We start from the raw sequence: 22,865 nt of genomic DNA, 5'->3' as shown, positions 1-22,865 counted from the left end.
CGGCTTCGAGACACGTTCCCTGCCTGCCGCCCTACTGCAGCTTGAAGGGGCAGCGGCGGGGAGCACCTCCGGCTCCCTCCTCCCTTCATGCTGCTGCGTGACCCTCTCCCAGGGAAGATGCCTCCGCCGCTGTCGCCGCCGTTAGCAGCATTAGTCGGATAAGCCCTCCCCATGTTCTTGCCGCCGCCGCCGCCGCTTCTCAGGCCGGATAAAGGATGCTGCCCTGGTGGGTGGGGGGCTGTGACCAGGGGCTCAGCGGCCCCTTCGTTTCCTCTCACTGTGGCCGTCGGGGCTCCCTCTGCCGCAGCTGCTAGCTCCCCGGGCGAGCGATGACTTCAAAGCACCAGGCGGACTGGATCCCTTACAGGTATGCCAGGCGGCGCCAGACTGAGCAACGTCGGGGTGCGCCTCCTCATCTGTGGGGCTTCCAGTGGGGCAAGTAAGGCTAAGTAGAAGGAGGCGCTGAAGATGGGCTGCTTGCCTGGAAAGTTTTGGGGACTGATGTAGCGAGAGCATACTTTATTTTTGCCTATTTGTGTTCAGGTTGTGGAGATGCGGAGAAGAAAAGGTTTCTTAGAAGAAACCCACGGATTTGGGGAAGACGGTTCATGAAGGAGGCAGACTTAGACCCATTTACTCATTTGAGTGTTTTGCATGGCTTTAGTGAGCAACCTTAAGCAGGTTTACTCAGACTCCTACGACGGTCTATTCAGTTGGGGCTATTCGCTGGAAAATGTTCTTCAGATTGCACGGTTAATGTTGGATTTTAAAAATGCAATCCTTTAAAACATGCATAATTTTTTTTTAAAAGACAGCTGCTTGAAGGCAACTGTGTACTCTGTACCTTGCTTTGGGGAGTGTCAGGAAAATCCTTTGGTTTTCAGACTGAAGCGCAGGTTATTTTTATTACTGGAGGGGGGAGATTTCAGAATGGTTCTTGTAAGTCATTCAGATCCTACAGTGGGATTCCTTTTTCAATCTGTTATTGCCTTAGTTTCCCTGTCGTTATTAACTTAGAGTGAATGTATGCTGTGATAGGTAGGATGAGGTCTGACAACTGTCATTATCCACTGATACAAGTGTTTTGACTTCAGTTCCATTCTGGACATTTTGCTGTTATATTGCTAATTTCTTGTGCTGTTTTCACATCTCTGATAATGTTACAACCACTCTTCATTTCTTTATTTTGTAAATTGTCCAGTTTGTAAGCTTATCTGATACACGTGGAGCACTTGCAGCTGTTGAGAAGTAAGCATTTTAGGGGGCAGTCTTGAGGTGAATGCAAGATCCTTGGTCTCTGTTGTCAGTTGCTGAGCTCCTCCTGGTGCTTAGTGCTGCTCTGCAGGGATTGTTTCATACAAAATTAACTTCTGCACTTAAAGTTACTTCTGTACAGAAAATTTCATGAAACCTGGGCACAATACGCTAAAAGAAATGAATGCATCTATGTCTGATGTGGCTTTCAGCTGTATGAATAGAAAATCCATTAACAGTGGCTTCTTGCCAAATCTATCCATAACAAAATGAAAATTGTATATCCATTGTATGTGACAAATTGTACACAGTTTTCATGGCTAAAAAGAAGTGACTTGAGTTTTAGAATTAGTCTTGTGTGAAGCATTCCTAAGAAGATACTGCTGCGTGGACCTGAACTCCAGATACAGGACAAGATTTAACACCTTCAGCTCACATTGCAAACAACTGAGAGCAAGGATCAACCCACTGGAAATTTTGTTTTGTGTGAAAAAGCCTTTATTGAATGAGGAGACCTTGACATTAACAAATGAAAAAGGAAGGTGGAGAATTAGAATGCTTTGCTCAGAGATAAACAGCTGGAATTTTACATCTTCCATTTAATTTTTTTAAAAACCAAGACAGTGATGAATAAATTGCTTTAGGAAAGGATGCAATTTAGGCTGTTGCATAAGGTACCTCAACCCCTCCCTTCCCCTTGCCCTAAGTCTCTTCTACCCATCATTCCCTATAGAATAGACACGTTGTGGACCACGCAGCCATTTGGCAATCAATGTTAACTGCTCTTCCAGATCCTGCTGCTTAGCTGCTATGGAGAAAGCAGGGATTGCCATGGCAGCACCGACTGCTGTTGTCTGTCATTGGCTCCTTGGTTGCCATAAGCTACTGAAACCTCTGCTAGTTTTCTTTCTGGGGAAGTGTGTACGTCACAAGTGTTGGGAACAGCCCTTGTCAGATTGAGCTGGATTCTCTTGTGCATCTCTGCTTGATGATGAAGCAGAGCAAGTAATAAGATGACAAATTAGATTGCATTGTGAATGCTGGGTAGCTTAGGTCGAGCAGGACTGAGGTTCAATAGATCCTTGTTTTTGTCAGGAATCCAGCTATAGTAAGAATGTATAAAAGTTTGGGATACAGTTTTGATGGATACATAATTGTGATGACAGAACAGGTTAAAGAACATTGTGTTTATTTTTGCCTTGTCCTCACTTTAGAAGACTGTGATTTATTCTCAAATGAGATTTTAAAATGTATTTGAACACTTTGGTTATGGAAGAAACATATAATTTAGGTTAAGATTTTTTCTGTTAGTAAATTTGTCAATGATACTAGATAGAGGTTGGTAGAGGAGGCACCTTCTGAATATACTTTAATATTATTTGGGTTCTTTTAACACAATGGTGGCAAACAACAGAAATCTGGTACAAGAGACAAAAGGGTTAATTCCTGAAAGCACAATTTGCACAAAGCAGCCTTTGCTTGTTTACAGAATGCTGATAGAGAGGCAGAAAAGCAGACTGCTGATAATTAAGAGTTATAAATAAAGTGAACTGAGTATTCATTTAAAAAGCATTTTTACTTACATTTTATCTCACCTTTTTTAGAAAAAAGGAATTTTGGAAGTATACGCTTTTAGTTTTTTTAAAGACAATTTTGAGTTGGGTCATAGAACTTTTATCACACACAATAGGTTTTGAAGTGATAGAAACAGAATGAGCATTTCTTTTTTAAATATGCTGTATAGTTCTTGGTGAGAAGGTGACTTGGTATATAGCCTGATCTTTCAGATCTCAGAAGCTAAGCTGGGTCAGCCCTGGTCAGCACTTGGAAGAGGGCCCTCCAAGAAAGGCTGAGGTCACTCTGCAGAGGCAAAGAAAGGCAGTGGCAAACCACCTCTTCTCTTCACTTTCCTTGAAAACTCCTTGCTGGGTTTGCCATAAGTCAGTTGTGATTTGATGGTGCTCATGTGTGCGTGCATGCATGCACGCATGCATGCATGTGCACACACACACACACGGGATCTTGGGTGAATGTTACCCTGTGCTTTTTATCTATTTGAAATAGTTGTGTTTAGTCTCTTCTACTGCTTTGTGCATGTTTTCAAATATGTTTTCAGGACTGAATAATAGGTTTCAAAAATCTTTGTTTTATATATAGTATTTTAATAACATATATCTGTTTGCACAGAGTCTTAGAGAAAGCTCTTTTCCTCTGCTGTTGCACTATTTTATGTGAAACAGTAGAATCATTTCAGCTTATCTGCCACAGGAAGAAGATGGATTCCAAATGCAAGGAGGATAAATTAGTTGTCAGCATCATATAAAAATAAGCAAAGACTGTAACATGCTTGGTGGAGAAGGGAAATATTAGTCTTTTTTTAAGTTTCAGAACAGTTCTAGTTGAAAAGCTACTAATAAAAGTGTAAAATAAATGTTGGTGAAGGTCTGAGTCACAAGACACTGCCATGGTACAGATTTTGTCAGTGCCTGGTTGAGAGACTACCTCAGAATCTCACGCATGGCACCTTGAGTTTTTTCCTGGAGGACAAATAAATATTCTTATTAACAAGGAAGGTAAAAGTTACCATGGACTATCTAAGACTATATATCAACACTCACTTGAGCTTCTGGAGAATATTTTCTTTTGTTCAATACTTTGGCCCAGAACAAAGAACTCCCATCCACTTTGAGATTCTGAAGATGTATTGAAAGATGGCCTTTGGTGGGAAAAGAAATAACAGCTGGGCCACTATTCCAGCAGCATGTTCACTGATGCTAAGATTTTGTAGATGGTTATGTGTTTGTTATGTTGCAAAGATGATAATGTTTCATCTTAATTTTTCCTTGAAAGTGGATCTTTAGTCTTCTGTGTGCTGTTCATGTCAAAGAAATAAAGCCTTAATGATAGTTGTCCCTTCTTGTTCCTTTTTGATCTCTGCCACTGTCTTTCCCTTTTTAAAACATAAGCACTTACACTATTTTAGCCTGAACTTTGGGACGGGGGGGGGGGAGGGAGACAGGACTAGTCAAATTTTACATTTTGATTTCAATATGGATTATAAAGGTTTAACATGGAATATTAATGGAGCAAATGCCCCTCAAAAAAGGAAAGGAGTATTTTGTTATTTGACAAATCTAAAACAGGACATTATTTGTTTACAAGAAGCTCACATCAGAAAAAGGAATATAAAATATTTGGTTTATAAAGTACTGGGTGAAGAATTTATTTTAGCAGACATTAAAAAGAAGAATGGTGTTGTTTTGCATATTATACTGCATTTAAAACCTAATTTGGTACTGAGTGATAATCATGGAAGGTATGTCAGTGTAGAGATTGATTTATATGGTATTAAGACTATGGTTTTTTTTTTATAAAATTTTTTATTGGTGAGCCCAAATTAAAAAAATGTATACATACATTCAATCCCCTAATTAATTAGTTCTGACCCCCACCCTTTCCTCCCCCCTCCCTTATCGACTTCCAGCAGCTTTCCAACCCCTAATCCCTCTTATTACTCAACTTAATTTCATTAATATTCTTCTCTAATATATATCATAACTCTTATTCTAAGCATATTCAAATTATAATATATACTGTATTATACAGTATTCTATAAAAATCCATTACAATATATATTATACTTCTCATTGATTAACTACATATTCTAAATAAAATTCCCTTACACGTAATACTGACTTATATATATCCCTTTAACTCATATTTAATTATTCTATCTAAAATTTTCTTTAACATAAAACTAGCTTAGATTCTAATAGTTAAATTCCCCCTTAATGGTAAAGTCACTTCTCTCTTTCATTTACAATATCACATTTTAGTAATTCTCAAACTGCCACAGTTCTCCTTTCACATCCCATTTTTTTTTCTAAGTACTGTTTCAGCTTCCCCCAGTCTGCAGTGTATTGTCCTGGATCAAGGTCTTTCAGCTTTCTTGTCATTTTATCCATCTCTGCCATGTACAGCAATTTGTAAATCCAATCTTCTACAGTTGGTACTTCTTGCACTTTCCATTTCTGCGCGTACAAAAGTCTTGCTGCTGTTGTCATATAAAATAGCAATGTCCTATGCTGCGTTGGAACACTTTCCATTCCCAAGTTCAGTAGCAACAGTTCTGGGTTCTTGTTTATTTGAATTTGTAGAATCTCATTTATTACTTCAATTATATCTCCCCAGTATTGCTTAGCTATCTCACAAGTCCACCACATATGATATAGCGAGCCTTCGTGCTTTTTACATTTCCAACATTTATCTGACATATTTGTATTTCCAAGCGCAATTTTCTTTGGCGTCAAGTACCATCTATATATCATTTTGTAGACATTCTCTTTAATATTAGTACATGTTGAAATTTTCAGCATATTCTTCCACAAATGCTCCCATGCTTCCATTGTTATTTCTTTATGAAAATTTATTGCCCGTTTCACCATCTGGACTTTTACAGTCTCATCTTCGGTATACCATTTTAAAAGTATTTTATAAATGTATTGTCGAAGGCTTTCACGGCCGGAGAATGATGGCTGTTGTGGGTTTTCCGGGCTGTATTGCCGTGGTCTTGGCATTGTAGTTCCTGACGTTTTGCCAGCAGCTGTGGCTGGCATCTTCAGAGGTGTAGCACCAAAAGACAGAGATCTCTCAGTGTCACAGTGTGGAAAAGATGTAGGTCATTTGTATCTACTCAGGAGGGGTGGGGTTGAGCTGAGTCATCCTGTAAGAGTTTCCCAGGGTGTGGAATGCTAATGGCGGGAGGCTTCACTGTATCCTGAGGAGGTTCTTTTGCATATGGATTGGTACTTGATGTGCTAATCTTCTCTGCAGGGCTATTGTCGGGGATAGAATGTTTTGTTAGCCTGGTGTTTTTCAGAACTGGAAACCATGCTCTGTTCATTCTTAAGGTTTCTTCTTTCCTGTTGAAGTTTTGCTTATGCTTGTGAATTTCAATGGCTTCCCTGTGCAGTCTGACAAAGTAGTTGGAAGTGTTGTCCAGTATTTTGGTGTCCTGGAATAAGATACTGTGCCCTGTTTGAGTTAGGCTATGTTCAGCCACTGCTGATTTTTCAGGTTGTCCAAGTCTGCAGTGTCTTTCATGTTCTTTTATTCTTGTCTGGATGCTACGCTTTGTGGTCCCGATGTAAACTTGTCCACAGCTGCAGGGTATACGGTATACTCCTGCAGAGGTTAGGGGGTCTCTACTGTCTTTTGCTGATCGTAGCATCTGTTGTATTTTTCGGGTGGGTCTGAATACTGCTTGAAGGTTATGCTTTTTCATTAGCTTTCCCATCTGATCAGTAATTCCTTTGATATATGGCAAAAACACTTTTCCTGTAGGAGACTGTTTTTCCTTGGTTGTTTGATTCATCCTGGGTTTGATTGCTCTTTGGATTTCATTTCTGGAGTAGCCATTTGCCTGAAGTGCGTGGTTTAGATGATTAATTTCCTCATTGAGAAAGTGCGGCTCACATATCCGTCTTGCACGATCCACTAATGTTTTCATTATGCCTCTTTTCTGTCGGGGGTGGTGATTGGAGTTTTTGTGTAAGTACCGATCAGTGTGAGTTGGTTTCCTGTAGACCCTGTGACCTAACTGAAAGTTTGCTTTGCGGATGACCAAGGTATCCAGGAATGGGAGTTTTTCCTCGATTTCTTTCTCCATTGTGAATTGTATGTTCAGGTGGATGTTGTTGAGATGATTCAAAAACCCCATCAATTCTTCAACCCCATGGCTCCAAATGATAAATGTATCATCCACAAACCGGAACCATACACTAGGTTTGTGGGGTGCTGATTCTAGAGCTGTTTTTTCAAAATGTTCCATGTAGAAGTTTGCTATAACTGGGCTGAGTGGGCTCCCCATGGCCACCCCATCCATCTGTTCATAGAATTCGTTGTCCCATTGGAAGTAACTGGTTGTCAGACAATGGTGGAATAAGGCTGTTACATCCTCTGGGAAAATCTGATTAATAAGTGCAATAGTGTCTTTTACTGGAACCTTGGTAAACAGGGATACAACATCAAAACTGACAAGTATGTCTTGTGGACTGAGTTTCAGAGAACTGATTTTGTTGATGAAATCTGCTGAATCTTTGATGTAAGATGAGGTTTTCCCGATGTGGTCCTGTGGGAAAACTCCCATTCCTGGATACCTTGGTCATCCGCAAAGCAAACTTTCAGTTTGCTTTGCCATATTTTATAAATCTTAGAAATTTCTTTCCTACCTTCTTGTAAAATTACTTCCTCTAGTTCCGAGTTTTCCATCCTTATTCCTCCCTTTAGGCAGTCCGAATTATAAAGATCTCTGATCTGTCTATATTGAAACCATCCATAACTAGGAGACAATTCTTCTTCTGTTTTTATTTTAAGTACTGAGTGTTGTATCTGTATTATCTCCTTGTAGGTTAGACATTGCTGTTCACTGTCAACAGTTCTTGGATCTATTACTTCATACGGAACTACCCATGAAGGAATTCCATCTTTCATGTGAATCTTATACTTCTTCCAAATGGTAAAAAGGCTTCTCCTAATATAATGATGCAAAAACATGGAGTCCGCTTTTATTTTATCATACCACAAATACGCGTGCCACCCAAATATTTTTTTATGTCCTTCCAAGGCCAGCGACTTACGATTTTTCAACGTTATCCAATCCTTTAACCATGTCAAACATATTGCTTCATAATATAGTCTTATGTTGGGCAGTTGTAAACCACCTCTCTCCTTCGCATCCTGCAACACTTTCATTTTTACACGTGGTTTTTTACCTGCTCACACAAAGTCAGAAATTTTCCTTTGCCATTTGTCAAATTGTTTGGAGTCTCGAATGATTGGAATTGTTTGCAACAAGAACATCACTCGCGGTAAAACATTCATCTTTACTGCCGCTATTCTTCCCAACCATGATAAGTTCAATTTATTCCATTTTATCAAATCTCTCTCTATTTGTATCCACAGTTTCTCATAGTTATTCTTGAATAAGTCTATGTTTTTGGCAGTTAATTCGATACCAAGATATTTTACTTTGTTACCTCACAGTCTGTAATCTCCATCAGCTCTTGTTGCTTCTGTTTAGTCATGTTTTTACATAATATCTTCGATTTCTTTTTATTTACATAGAAACCAGCCAGATCTCCAAATTCTTTTATTTTCTTTATTACTTTTGACATATTATCAATTGGATCCTCTACTATTAACATTATATCATCCGCAAATGCCCTGACCTTGTAGGCAAATTCCTTTATTTTTATACCTCGAATTGCATCGTCCTCCCGTATCTGAATCATCAACATTTCCAAAATTAAAATAAACAACAATGGAGATAGAGGGCAACCTTGTCTCGTACCTTTACTTATTTTCAGTCTTTTTGTGAAGTCATCATTCACTACAATCGCTGCACATTGGTCCTTATAGATTTCTTTAACCGCTTGTATGAACTTTTCTCCCAATTGCAGCTTTTCCATAGTGGCAAACATAAAGTCCCAGTTCAAATTGTCAAATGCTTTTTCAGCGTCTACGAAGAAAAAACCAACTTCCTTGTCACAGTGTTTGTCATAATACTCAATAGCATTTATTACTGTCCTTAAGTTATCCTTAATTTGTCTATTGGGTAAAAACCCAGCCTGTTCTTCTGCGATGAATTCCGACAACCATCCTTTTATCCTTTCTGCCAATACCTTTGCAAAAATTTTATAGTCATTGTTCAATAACGAAATTGGTCTATAATTTTTAACATTGGTCACGTCTTGCCCCTCTTTCAGAATCAATGAAATATTGGCTTCATTCCGCGTCTCAGGAATCCTTTGACCCTGCATAGCTCCATTCAACACTTCTTTTAAAAAGGGTACTAATTCATTGGCCATCACTTTGTAAAATTTTGCCGTTAGTCCATCTGGTCCCGGGGCCTTCCCTAATTTCGTTGACTGTATTGCTTCTTTTATTTTTTCCTCTGTCACTTCCCCATTTAATTTCTCTTTCCATTCTTCAGAAATTGCCGGAAGTTTCATCTTATCCAAATATTCCAAATATGAATTCTTTATTCACCTCTTTTTTTTGATACAGTTTGGCATAGAATTTAAAAAAGGCTCTACTGATGGCAGCTTGGTCCATAAATATTTTGTCATCTTCCCGAATTCTACTTATAGTTTTCTTCTCCTTCCTTTTTTTTAATTGCCACGCCAGGTATTTCCCAGGTTTATTTGCCCCTTCAAACGACTTCTGATTCATTCTCTTTAGGTTCCATTTTATTTCTTTGTTCATTGCCGCCAACTGTTCTTGCAATATTCTAATGTCCTGGTATATTTTCTTTTTCCCTGGTCTTTTCTTAAGTTGTACCTCTTTGGCTTTTATTTTTTCCATAATTTCTAGTCTTTTCTCCTCTTTTTTCTTCCTAGCTCTTGCGTTCAAGTCCATCAGTATACCTCTAATCACAGCTTTATATGTGTCCCAAACCTTATTAGTCGACACCTCTTTATTCAGATTACTTTGTACAAAGAACTTGGTCTCTCTCCGCAGCAACTCAACATTCTCTACCGAGTGTAGTAGGTCTTCATTTATTCTCCATCCTCTTCTTTTATTATTTTTGCCAAATCTCCACATGATTGGATTATGATCTGAGCTTACCTTAGGCATTATTTCCACATCTCTAGCCCACGGTACCAGTTCTTTGGAAGCCCAGATCATATCAATTCTCGATAAAGTAGAATGTCTTGCAGAATAAAACGTATATTGTCTATTTTTGGGATTCTGTCTTCTCCATACATCCTCTAGAATCTATTGTTCCTTTAGTGCAAAGAACGACTTTGGCAATATTCCTCTTTTCTTTTTCACAGTTGTAGACTTCTTATCTTCTTCTATATTGGTAACTCCATTGAAATCTCCTGCTAAAATTATCTGGTCATAAGACAACTCATCTAAATGTTTCCCCAAGTCTATAAAGAAATTTTCTTTTGCACCATTGGGCGCCTATATTCCAATCACCAATAACTTCTTTGAATTTCAAATTATTTCCACTGCTAAATATCTAGCTTCCACATCGCTTAGCACTAATTTAGGTTGCAGCTCTTCCTTTATATACAACACAACTCCCCTTTTCTTCTTTTTTGAAGCAGCTACAAACTCATTTCCTAATTTTGCACATTTCAAATATTTTCTATCTTGCTTTTTAATATGCGTTTCCTGCAAGCACACCATGTTACTTTTTTGCTTTAATAGCCAGTGGAAGACAATCTTTCGCTTACAAGGTGAATTTAGTCCATTTACATTCCAGGATATAATTTTACACTCCATGATCAAATTCTCGTGTGTTTTGGTAAGTCTTTTTCATTTTCCCTAATAAACACTTCCATCTCATGACCAGATCTGATGAATTTCCTTTCTCCCCCAAACTCAAAGGCCAGTCCTTCCGGTATTTCCCATCTGTATCTAATTTTCAAGTCCTTTAACATCTGGACCAGCTCTCTGTATTTTTTCCGATCCAACAAAACCGCTCTGGGTATTTCCTTCATAATTCTCACCACTTTACCGTCAATTTCTAATGGATCTTGGAATTGTTTAGTCACAATTTGCTCTCTTGTAGTTCTTGTTGTAAATTGCACAATCATATCCCTTGGTAGCTTCCTCTGAGCCGTAAATCTTGAGTTAATTCTGTATACCACATCTAGAAGAGCTGCAAATTCCTCTTCTTCCTTCCCCAGGTAAGCTGCCAAAATTTCTGTAATCTGCTCCCGGGCTGTTTTTTCCTCCATTTCCGGGATCGAACGAAATCTAAGTTGCTTTTCCATTTGTTTACTTTCTGCGACGGCGATTCTCCCTCTCATTGCACTCATCTCGGTTTTCTGCGCGTCCACTAGAGATTCAACCATATTTTCTACTGCGTTCACTGTCTGCTGTGTAGCTTGCAAATCGTTTTGTATTTTATCCACACCTTTTGTCAATTCTGCCATCTCCGACTTAAGTGTCTCTTTAAAATCTTTAAACTCTCTTGCCATCTCTTGTTTCATTTCCTAAAGCTCTTTATTTCCTTCTGCAATCGCCGCCTGCCACTCCTTCTTCGACATTGTGGGGCTAGCTTTGCTCTGCTCCCACGAGTCCGCCCTCTTCCTCAAATCCGTGGCGCTTATCTAATATTTTCTACTATTTTTAAAAGTTCCAAATAAATTAAATCTGGTCCAGAGCCGTTTTACACTGTCCAAAATGTCGGGCGTTTTTTCTCTATGGTTTTATATGAAGCACTCACCCATACCTTTTCCAAGATGGCCTACTTCCGTTTCCACTGAAGCCAGTTTGCCCTTCTGAAAAATGGCGATCTTCTACTTCCGGAGTCCACAAAGAGCCGCTTCTCTCAAAGCTTTCTATGATCTTGACGTACTTCCTGTTCCTTTACAGTTCACAGCAACTCTCGCGATGATAGAACTTTCCCACAGTCCGCTATCTCTCCTCCGCCACAGGTATGTAAACAATAATCAACTTTCCATGCTAACTTCACTTTACAATGTCTCTTTTTAAAAATTTTCCTTGCCGGAACTTCCCCTTTTAGTAATAAATCTGTTACAGTTTTTAAATCCTCCTTAGTATTTTGTTTCTTGTATTAAACTGTCCCGTTTTGAGAGATAGCAATCTTTACCTTCTTAGACGTTTTCCTGGGTTGTAATTGCTGCTTCTGTTATCAAATCACATCAATTCCCCTTGCTGCTTTACTGAGGCTTGGGCATGTAGGTCTTATGCCAAAAAGAATGACTCCAGAGCCGCTGCAGAGATCTTAGCACACCTGTCTTCGGGTGGGACCTCAAGGGCGGGTGAGAGTTCATTGCGCAGAACCCCCCCCCTCGCCCGAGATCAATGTGCCCTCAGGTTAGAATGCGTACTTGCCTGTTCTCCGCCTGAGAACAGGTGGCTGCGGGCTGACGGCGCTTCTCCAGCCTTCCAAACAGCGGCACGGACAGCTCAGCTCTTAGAGCTGCATTAGACCTCCATGGATCCCAAACCGGAAGTCATCGGTATTAAGACTATGGTGGTGCGAATTTATGCCCCAAATGAAGATAAAACTGGATTTTATTAAAAAACCTATAGACTCTTTAACAAGGCTATCTTATGAAAGTTGGTGTTCAATGGGGAATTGGAATGGAGTGATCACCCCTCCCCCCAAATAGAAGCTCTAAGAAACATATTAAATTGCTCCAGGGTAAACTACCAAAGATTTTTTTTATCTGAAGGATAATCTGGGATTGGTGGATCTGTGGAGACAATAAAATGGTGATGCAAAAGATTATATATATTTTTTTCAGACAGGCATAGATCCTTTTCAAGAATAGATACGATTCTGACATCAACAGTGCAATCCTAAGCAGAGTTACACCAGTCTAAGCCCATTTATGTCAATGGGTTTAGACTGGAGAGACTCTGTTTAGGATTACACTGCAAGAGACTTAACCACCAAGATCTCTACATTTGAGATTCTACCTAAGACTTTTTTAGACCGTAACCCTGTGACTATGATTTATAACAGGAAAGTGGGTACTTTTAGATGGAAAATAAATGCAGTATTGTTACAAAATGAAATACCTGTTGACTGTAAAAGTAAACTAAAAGAATTTTTAAAAAATCAATTTAAATAAAGGCACGGATATGAGAGTGATTTGGGTTGTAAGTAAAGCCTTTATTACAAGTTATTTAATACAACATAATGCTCAACTTAAGAGAAAGAATCAGGAGAAAAATTGAATATTTTGGATGAGCTAAAAAGTAAAGAAGAGGAAGTATATTTCCAGGAAGTATAAATATTTCTTAACAAATTAAGATTTTACAGCAACAACAAAGAACTTTTGAATTTGCAAATAAACCAAGGAAATGGTTGGCATATAAACTGAGAAAGGAGAGAAAGGAAAAGGAGATAATGTATTAACATATATGGTGGCTATACAAACAGTGTTTCATCAGTTATATAGAAGTTGTGATATATCAATGGAAAAAATAACAATATATTAGAAAGCAGAGTTCACCCAGGATTACAGAACACCAAAGACAAATTTTGAATGGACCTATATACGAGAAGCGGTAGATGCTATAAAAAACATTAAACCAGGAAAGGCACCAGGGCCAGATAGTGTCCCAGGTAGCCATTATAATTTTTTTGAGGAAGCATTCCTACAACACTTAGAGGGAGGAAAGATGCCAGAGACATGGAAAGAATCTAACATAACATTAATACCAAAAGATGGACAAGACCTGACATTGACAAGAAATTATAGGCCAGTATTGCTATTAAATAACGATTACGTTTACAATGATACTAGCTGGAAGACTTAAAATAATTCTTCAGGATTTTATTCAAAGTGGATTTTTACCAAAAAGACCGTTGAGGGACAGTGTGAGAACAGTATTGGATATTTTGGAATATTTGGAAAAACATAATGAAAAAACATAATGAAAAACAAGTTGTGTTGATCTTTTTGACAATTTAAACTGGAAATTTTTGTTTAAAGTCTTGGTAAATATGGATTTTGGAGAAAACTATGAAGGGTTAAATCGATTTATACATTTCAGACAGCACAAATGGTTATAAATGGAGAGCTGAGTAAACCATATGGAACACAAAGAGGTACAAGACATGGTTGCCCACTATTACCTCTTTTGTTTATTCTTGTTGAAGTATTAAATAGAGATATAAGACAAGATGAAAGAATTGGAGGGCAAATGGTTAAAAAGGAATTCTATAAGTTAAGAGCCTTTGTTGATGTTTTGGTGCTGGTTTTGGCAGGGCTTTTTTCTGGGAAAAGAGGTGGTGGAACCTCTTTTTCTGTTTTTCATACTAACAGAGAGAGTGGTATGTGTGAATTTAATTTCAAGGCATGAGTCTGGATTAGAATTGATACACCATCATGACTAACTTTCTCCCAAGTTTTTTTTTTTAAACTGGAGATTGTGAGTTTAAGTGCAGAAAATTGACTTGCTTATTACTATTTGTCTTGTTCATTTTTCTATTCAAAGCTGCTTTCTCATGCAGTCAGAGAAAGAGTTTGGGAACAATTCTAAGTGAAAATAAAGCCAGTGTGGACAGGGCTGGATCTACAGTTGCTGGCACCCAGGGCAACCGAAGACTGGCCACTTGCGTGTGCGCGCAGTGTACACATGCTCCCGGCGTTGCGTCACTTCCGTGACATCATCGCACAGGGTGGCGCATGCCGCCCCGTGGCAAGCCGGCTGTCCTGGCGTGCTGCGGAGAAGGCGGTGGCAGCTTGAGTGGCTGGGAGGCCACCCACACCATTCACCTGCCCTGCAGGACAGGGGGTGGCCGTCTTGCTGCGTGCCCCCTGTCGTGCGGGGCAGGCGAATGGCGTGGGTGGCCTCTCAGCCACCTGCACTGCCTTTCACCTGCCCTGCAGGACAGGGGGTGTGCGGCAAGCGCGCCCCCTTTCCTGCCGCCTGCACGCCCCCAGGGTTGGCAGCTGCGCCCGGTGCCCCCTCTTTAGCGGCACCAAGAGCAGATTACCCCCCTTGCCCCCCACGTCGATCCAGCCCTGAGTGTGGAAAGAGTGAACTGCCTCCACCACACCACTTATAATTGCAGCAATTCAAGGCTACTTTTAAAATCTTGCAGAAAATATTACATTTAACTGCATGTCATCGCTGGTTTAGCCCTAATTAGATAAAGACAGCTTCAGATATTTCTATATGTTCATATGTTACTTCAGAGATTTAGAAAACAAGGAGAAGAAGTGCAATGTATGCAATCATCAGCTTAGTTGTGATCTGAAATTATTATGCATAATGTGTTAAGGAAGTAATCAAAACCCAATAATCCAGTGGATCAACAATTCAGCCTTTAACGTTCTGTAGTCATCCATTTACATTTTTAAATAGAATGTCAGCTTGCATCTAAAAAGATGAGACCAATCTCTTTTACAATTGTACAGGTAGGTAATCTTTTACAGTTTTGTAATTTTTATCTAGGAATGTAATGTCACAGTCTTGTTTTGCTTTGGTGAAGAGAAGTTTTAAGTATTTCTGCTATCTTTGGGAAGGATGTTTCTGCTAGAAATTTTTTGATGTCAAATACACAATCTAGCTTTCTTTATGTGTAATGTATAACTTTTGATAAAAAAGAATGACCAAGATATCACATGATGTATTGATTTATCTGTTGAAATTAATTTATTTCTTCAGCATTTATTTAATTTCTCATGAAACTAGCTCTAGCTCCACTTCTTCTGAGAGTAGGGTTGCCAGTCACCTGCTGGCGACAGGGGATTCCCTGCTTCCACCCTACACTCCCTGCCCCTGCTTCCCTGGCTGCTGGGGGGGAAGGCAGGGGAACACGCCTCCCGGGTCACGCTCCCAGGAGGAGTGGTGCATACCTGTGCTCCACATTGGGCTTTTTTGGGGCCCTTTGGGCCACAGTGGACTGAATTAGGCCTGTTTGGGACCAAAATTGGCCCACTGCGAAGCACAGGAGCATTCCAGGGCCTGTTTCACCACTCCAGTAGCACTCCCACGCACTGCATTAGGCCAAGTTCAGCCTCAAATGGACTTGATTTGGTCCTCTGCGGAGTGCAAAAGCTCTGCTGGGCGGGGGGGGGGGAATGGAACACTCCTGTGCTTCACAGCAGGCCAATTTAGGCCCCAAATAGGCCTGATTCAGGCCCAAACAGGCCAAAATTGGCCTGCTGTGGAGTGCAAGAGCACTCCCAGGGGCCGCACAAAGCCCTGTGTGATTACTTCACTCCCGGAAGTGCAGCCCTGGAGCACGCGCAGACTTCCACAATGGTAAGTGCCAGGCATCCAGCCTCCCACCCAGAGAGTGAGGGGACCTGACAATGGAAGCCATTGGGAATGGGAAGAATGCTGGGCCAATAAGAATTAGAGTCCATTGGAGGGAAAAGAAGGTTCTTGGGAGCTCCTGGGGAGAAGAATTTTGATTCTGCTGAGGGAAGGTAACAGAGAGAGAGAGAGTTGATTACAAACCTGTTCTGATACTTTGAAACATTCTGTTTAATTCAAATTTGTTTATTAGTTTAACATCTGTTTACTCCTATGTTCCTTCTTGTAAGTAAAGTTTATTTTCATTTTGTTTAACCTTGAGTTGCTTGAAATTGTTGGCTGAGGGGGAAAAATAACACACACAAACACAAAACTAGTTTAAATGATGGTAGCATATATATAAGGAAAGTAACCTTGGGCTGTAGCTGGGTGAGGAGAGGTACGTAGAGGGAAGTGGCGCCTGTCTAGTGAAGCTTCTGAAAGAGGAGAGGGAGGACCTTGTAAGGATGTGGGTCAGGGCTCTCTGCCTGCTGTAGTGGAGGCTAGACAGGTAGTATGTGGCAGACTTCCAGCCTTTACCTCCTTGGTTTTCAAGGAGTGTGAAAGGCTTTTGTCTGAGGGGGTCCACTGTCATTATACTAGGGTACAGAAATGATCATCAATCCAGGATTTATTATTTACTTTACAGCTCAGGCTTGCCACAATGTAGGAAGTTGACTGTTATAAAAGTCACTTGAACATGCCACAAATGTGCTAGGTTGTGCTATTTTTCCATGACAGAGAATTAGAATTCCATTGGGTATCATGTATTATATCTATGCTAAATGTGTGTGAGGATTTTGAAGAATATATATATTTTAAAGTGAGAAAAGAGTTTATCAAGTATCTTGCACATATATTTATGACAAAACAGTGCAGACATACCAAACCTCAGCAATTGTGCAGCTCTTTGTTTGAGTTGGAGGTATGATAACATTCCTTTCTATTTCAGCAATTTGTACATAGTAGTGAATAAAACAGCAATTTTGTTGTAAAATCATGTCCATTGGATTGATATGAAAAGCATTTGGGCTGAAGAGTACAGTGCTACAATGGCAGAAAAATGTCCCCTGACATAGCAATAGCATAGCACTGGTGGAAAGCTACTGATAGTGTGAACTCTTATACAATCAGGATTCTCTCAGAACAAGGGCAGAACACTGGGTTGCTGAAATCTAGTACTTGGAGCAGTAGTTTCCAATGTCAATTTATGTTTTGCTTATAAAAAATGTGTCAGAACTGTGAACACTCCAATATTCAAGTCATAGGAAAACCATGATGACTGCCCTGCTTCCTCCTGTTCTGCAGTCACAATGAAGGCATTCAATTAACTCATGAGCCAATTACGAGTTAATGAGCAAAGTTAGAATCCAGTAGCATCATAAAGCCGAAGAAAATGTTTCCAAGTACTTCTTCAGAGCTTGACTCTCAAAAGCATAAACCCCGGAAACATTTTCTGATCTTTAAGGTGCTATTGGAATCAAATCTTGCTCATCTTCTGTAGACCTTTCCTGCTGCCTGCTCAGGTAAGGTTTCTGTGAGTGGTGCGGTAGGGATCTACCCATTCAAGTTCCAGGGCTGCTGCCAGGCTCTGGGGCCAAGCTATTATTTATTATTGGTACCTTTCCTGGAGCCTGCTCAGGTCAAGTTTCTGGGAATGGTGCAGTAGGGATCTTTCTTGAACAAACTTGGATGATGGCTGGTGGAGAGCCTGCTTGCCCCCACGAACAGCCAACCATGATCATGTTCATGAACAGGGCTGTGTTCGTGGTTGTTCGTGAGTCCCATTTGAGGATGGCAACCAACAACAACATCATGTTTGGGTTTTTTTTCTTTTCGTGCCCATCTCTAGTCTCAACTGGGTACTTGCCCTGTTGAGTACAGTGAAACTGAATTGATTTAAGTTCAAATTGTTAACAGGGATTTAGATTTCTGTTAAACAGGAGAACCTTACTAGACATAAACTGTTACGTTAGGCCATTATGCCATGCATGTCTTTGCTGTATAAATGAAGAAATGTGGCAATAAGCAGTCGTGTAATTATTTGCAAAGCATAGCCAAAGAATTAAGCTACAGATTTCAATTATGAATAGCAGGAAATCTTATTTTGGCTACATAAGCAGTATAATTTTGAAAAATAAACATAACTTTTAGAAATAGTTGCCCAGTGTAAGGAACAGTGTGATTATAACTGGTAATATTACAAATAATCTTTGATGAATCTATTCCAAAATCTAACAAAAATTACATACAATTATTTCAGTAAAAGTACTAAGCGTCAATTAGTGGCTTGATATCATGCCTCAGTCTTTCTCTACCTTGCTCCATGCTTGCTAAAGATTATAAAGCTTCTCCTTCCCAGTCACTTTTATTCAGAAGATCTTTTCACACATTGCAAAGGAAGAGAATCTTCATTATCCTTGTATTATATAGTTCACATGCCCTGATCCAGGTAGCCCCGTCTCATCAGATCTTGGAAGCCAAGCAAGGTTGGCCCTGGTTGGTATTTGAATAGAAGACCACCCAGAAAGGCCAGAGTTGCTTTGCGGAGGCAGACAATGGCAAAACCGCCTCTGAGTGTCTCTTGCCTTGAAAACCCTATGGGTTTCTCATAAGTCAGCTGCTACTTGATGGCACATACACACAAAAATACAATTCACATGCATCTTCTCTAGCCATGCATTATAGAATGGATATGGCATAAAAAATGTTATGATTTCCCCCCTAAATTTCATATTGTAGGCTTAAAGAGTAGAGGACGGGCCATGGTTAAGTGGTAAGCATCTGCTTTGTATGCAAAAGGTCCCAGATTCAGGCCTTGGAATCTCTAGTTAAATAGAAAAGTGGAAAGCAGTTATATACTTGTAAGTCCGCTGCAGACAAGAGACTTAGAATGGTGTAACTCAGTTATTAATTTATTTTTATTTATTTGATTTGATTTATAGTCCACTCTCCCTGCAAGTAGGCTCAGAGCAAATAAACAACATAATAAAATAATACAACTATAAAACACTGGTAGCAGGTCAAATAAATATTATATTAAAAGAATCTTAATGCAGCGTACATATTGCACCCCATTTCTCAAATATCAGGGTCTGTGGGGCAAGGTGGCCAGTGATCTGATGAATACAGAGACGGGGGCACATATCTCCTCCCTACTGGTAAGAGGCTGGCTGGGTGACCTACCTGCCTCCTCCTCCAGGGAATATAGGGTGAGAGACAGTCCCATTGGTATGCCATTCCCAGCCCGCTAAGGACCTTAAAGGTTAAAACCAGAACCTTGAACCCAACCTGGAACACCACTGGAAGCCAGTGCTGCTGGCGCAGGACAGGTGTAATGTGTGACTGGAACAGAATCCCAATCAGAACACACGGCACTGCATTCTGAACCAGTTGTAATCTCTGGTGCGTCTGGATTTATTTAAAGTAAATGCTGACTGGTGGGCCAATATATTGGCTCCTATTTTTGTGCAGATTCTGCTTACCTCTTGGCAACATGCAATAATAATTCTTATTTACAAAAAAGGTGATCCAACAGATCCATGTAACAATTGCCCTATAAGTCTGTTGTCAGTGGTGGGCAAGTTAAATGCTTCCCTGTTTTACACGGAACTATTATGGATACAGAATAAAGCTATTTTGGGATGAGAGCAAGCTGGATTCCATAGAGGCTTTAGTGCCATTGATCATTGTCATACTCTTCAGTTCATTGTAGATAAATATCCCAATTCAAAAGATAGCATACTGGCTGTGGCCTTTATAGACCTCAGAGCTGCCATTGTCTCAGTGTCTAGGCAGAGATTATGGAACAAGCTAAAGAAATTGTCTATTAACAAGGGCTTTTATTTTTGATCCAGCTACTATATGATTGGCCTCCACCTCAGGTAAGATGTGGTCTATCTGGTGCTATAGCATTGAATAAAGGAGTGAAGCAAGGATGTATCCTTGCTCCATTGTTGTTTGTATATCAATGATTTAAGCTCCCATATTTCCAAAGATGAATGCTTTACCTAGCTAGGGTTGCTAGCTCCAGGTGAGGAAATTCCTGGAGATTTGGGGGGGTAGACTCTGAAGACGGTGAGGTTTGGGGATGGGAGAGACCTCAGCAGGGGATAATGCCATAGAATCCATCCTCCTGAGCAACCATTTTCTCCAGGGGAACTGCTCTCTATGGCCTGGAGATCATCCAAGATGGCGGTGCAAGTGGGAGCAGGCTTGCGAGTTTCTGCCACTCTCTCTTTGAATTTTTTATTTTAGTCAGCTTTTAAACAACTTTTTATTTATTTTTTTATTAAAATTTTTTTTATTGGGTGAGTAAAATTAATATTACAGATTTTCAATTAAAACCCTCACTTCCATATTCTCCCATCCTTTTCCCTCCCCCCTTAATCTAAGACTTCCAACAGTTTTCCAACCCGCTGTCTAAATCTACTACTTATATCCCCTTTTCTATTCTTAACTATCTTAACACACTAGTAAAATAGATAATATATATTAGATTAAACAAAACCTAACATCAAACTATCAGTTACATTATGTTTCTAACTTATCTCCTCTCTTCTCTTGTAAATATCAGTATCTCCTCCTTTCTGCAAAATTAATAGTTATCTAACAACCATAATTGTCCCTTTACGTCCCACTTCTTTTTCAAATACTGTTTTAGTTTACCCCAGTCATTAAGAAATTCTTCTGGATTCTGTTCTCTCAACTTTCTCATCATTTTATCAATTTCTGCCATGTACAGCAATTTTTGTATCCAATTTTCAATAGTTGGTACTTCTTGCGTCTTCCACTTCTGAGCATATAAAATTCTTGCCGCTGTTGTCATATAGAATAACAAAGTTCTTTGTTGCCTGGGAATCTCTTCTAATTTCAGATTTAGCAACAACAGTTCTGGGTTCTTATTTATTGGGATTTGTAAAATTTCAGTCATAACTTCTGCAATATCTCCCCAGAACTGCTTTGCTACCTCACAGGTCCACCACATATGATATAATGAACCTTCATGGTTTTTACATTTCCAACACTTGTCTGACATTTTGTTGTTCCCATATGCTATTTTCTTCGGCGTTAGGTACCATCTATATATCATCCTATAAACATTTTCTTTAATATTGGTACAAGTCGATATCTTCAATGTATTTTTCCACAAGTATTCCCATGCCTCCATTGTTATGTCTCTATTACAATTTATGGCCCACTTCACCATCTGGACTTTAACAGTTTCATCTTCTGTATACCATTTTAACAAAATCTTATAGACTTTAGAAATCTTTTTCTTGCCTTCTTGTAGTATATTTTCTTCCAATTCAGAGTTTTTCTATTTAAATCACGATTTTAAACGATCCTTGTCATATAAGTCTTTAATCTGTCTGTATTGGAACCATCCATTGTGAGAGGATAATTCTTCTCCTGTTTTAAGTTTAATCATATTTTGCTCCATTTTCAACACCTCCTTATATGACAAACATTCCTCTCTGTTGTAAATTGTTCTCGGGTCAATAACTTCCAGTGGCACCACCCACGTCGGGATACCCTCATCCAAATATTTTTTATATTTTTGCCAGACCGTGTAGAGGCTTCGTCTAATATAATGATGCAGAAACATAGAGTCTGCTTTAATTTTATCATACCATAAGTACACATGCCAACCAAAGAGTTTCTTGTATCCTTCAAGTGTTAAAAGTTTAAGATTCTTTAACGACATCCATTCCCTGAGCCACACCAAACATATTGCTTCATGGTATAGTCTTATATTTGGTAATTGTAGTCCCCCTCTTTCTTTGGCATCACATAACACTTTCATCTTCACTCGAGGCTTCTTCCCTGCCCATACAAAGTCCGATATTTTCCTTTGCCACTTATCAAATTGTTTATTGTCTCTTATTGTTGGTATTGTTTGCAATAAAAACATGATCTGTGGTAGTACATTCATTTTAATTGCTGCTATTCTTCCCAGCCATGACAAATTCAACTTATTCCATTTGATTAAGTCTCTGTCTATTTGTTGCTATAGCTTTTCATAATTGTTCTTGAATAAGTCAATATTTTTAGCAGTAAGTTCTATTCCTAAATATTTTACTTTATGTGTTACCTCGCAGTTGGTAATTTCCATTAACTCTTCTTGTCTTTGTTTCACCATATTCTTGCACAATAGCTTAGATTTTCTTTTATTAACATAAAATCCAGCCAAATCTCCAAATTCTTTTATCTTATCCAACAATCTTGGCATGTTTTGAATTGGGTCTTCTACAATACAATTCCCACTCCAATTCTTTGTTCTCCATAGCTCTTATTTGCTCTTGTAACATCCGCATCTCCTGATGTAATTTCTTTTTTCCTGGTCTTTTCTTTAATTGCATCTCTTTGACTTTTATTTTTTCTTGAATTTCTTTCCGTTTTTCCTCCTTTCTTTTCTTGTCTCTTGCATTTAAGTCCATTAGAATGCCTCTCATGACAGCTTTATAAGTATCCCATACCTTAGGTGTTGGTACCGATTTGTCTAAGTTATATTGTATAAAAAATCTGGTTTCTTTCTGTAACACGTCTAAGTTGCTCTGATGCGTTAATAAGTCTTCATTCATTCTCCACCTGTACTTTTTCACGCATTTTCCAAATCTCCACATAATTGGGTTGTGATCTGAGCTCACTTTAGGCATTATTTCAACCTCCTTAGTCCATATTGTTAAGTTTTTTGAGGCCCAGATCATATCTATTCTCGATAGCGATGAGTGTCTTGCAGAATAGAAAGTATATTGCTTGGTCTTAGGGTTGCTTCTTCTCCAAACGTCTTCTAAATTCTCCTGATT

At 39.3% G+C, this 22,865-nt stretch overlaps 1 protein-coding gene across 1 annotated transcript in view; it reads left to right on the top strand.

The window, feature by feature from the left end:
* The first annotated feature begins 278 nt into the window (after positions 1–278).
* TUB (TUB bipartite transcription factor) overlaps positions 279–22,865 on the top strand; it is a 111,860-nt gene continuing 89,273 nt past the window's right edge. Inside the window, exon 1 of the mRNA XM_054972076.1 lies at positions 279–367. Coding sequence (XP_054828051.1) covers positions 330–367 — 38 coding nt within the window. The 5' untranslated portion in view covers positions 279–329. The remainder of the gene's footprint in view (positions 368–22,865) is intronic.

This window comes from Eublepharis macularius, chromosome 2 (genome assembly GCF_028583425.1).
Source record: "Eublepharis macularius isolate TG4126 chromosome 2, MPM_Emac_v1.0, whole genome shotgun sequence".
NCBI classification, from domain to species: Eukaryota; Metazoa; Chordata; class Lepidosauria; order Squamata; family Eublepharidae; genus Eublepharis; species Eublepharis macularius.
The sequence above is the reverse complement of the archived record's forward strand: the minus strand, read 5'-3'. Positions and strand labels throughout refer to the sequence as shown.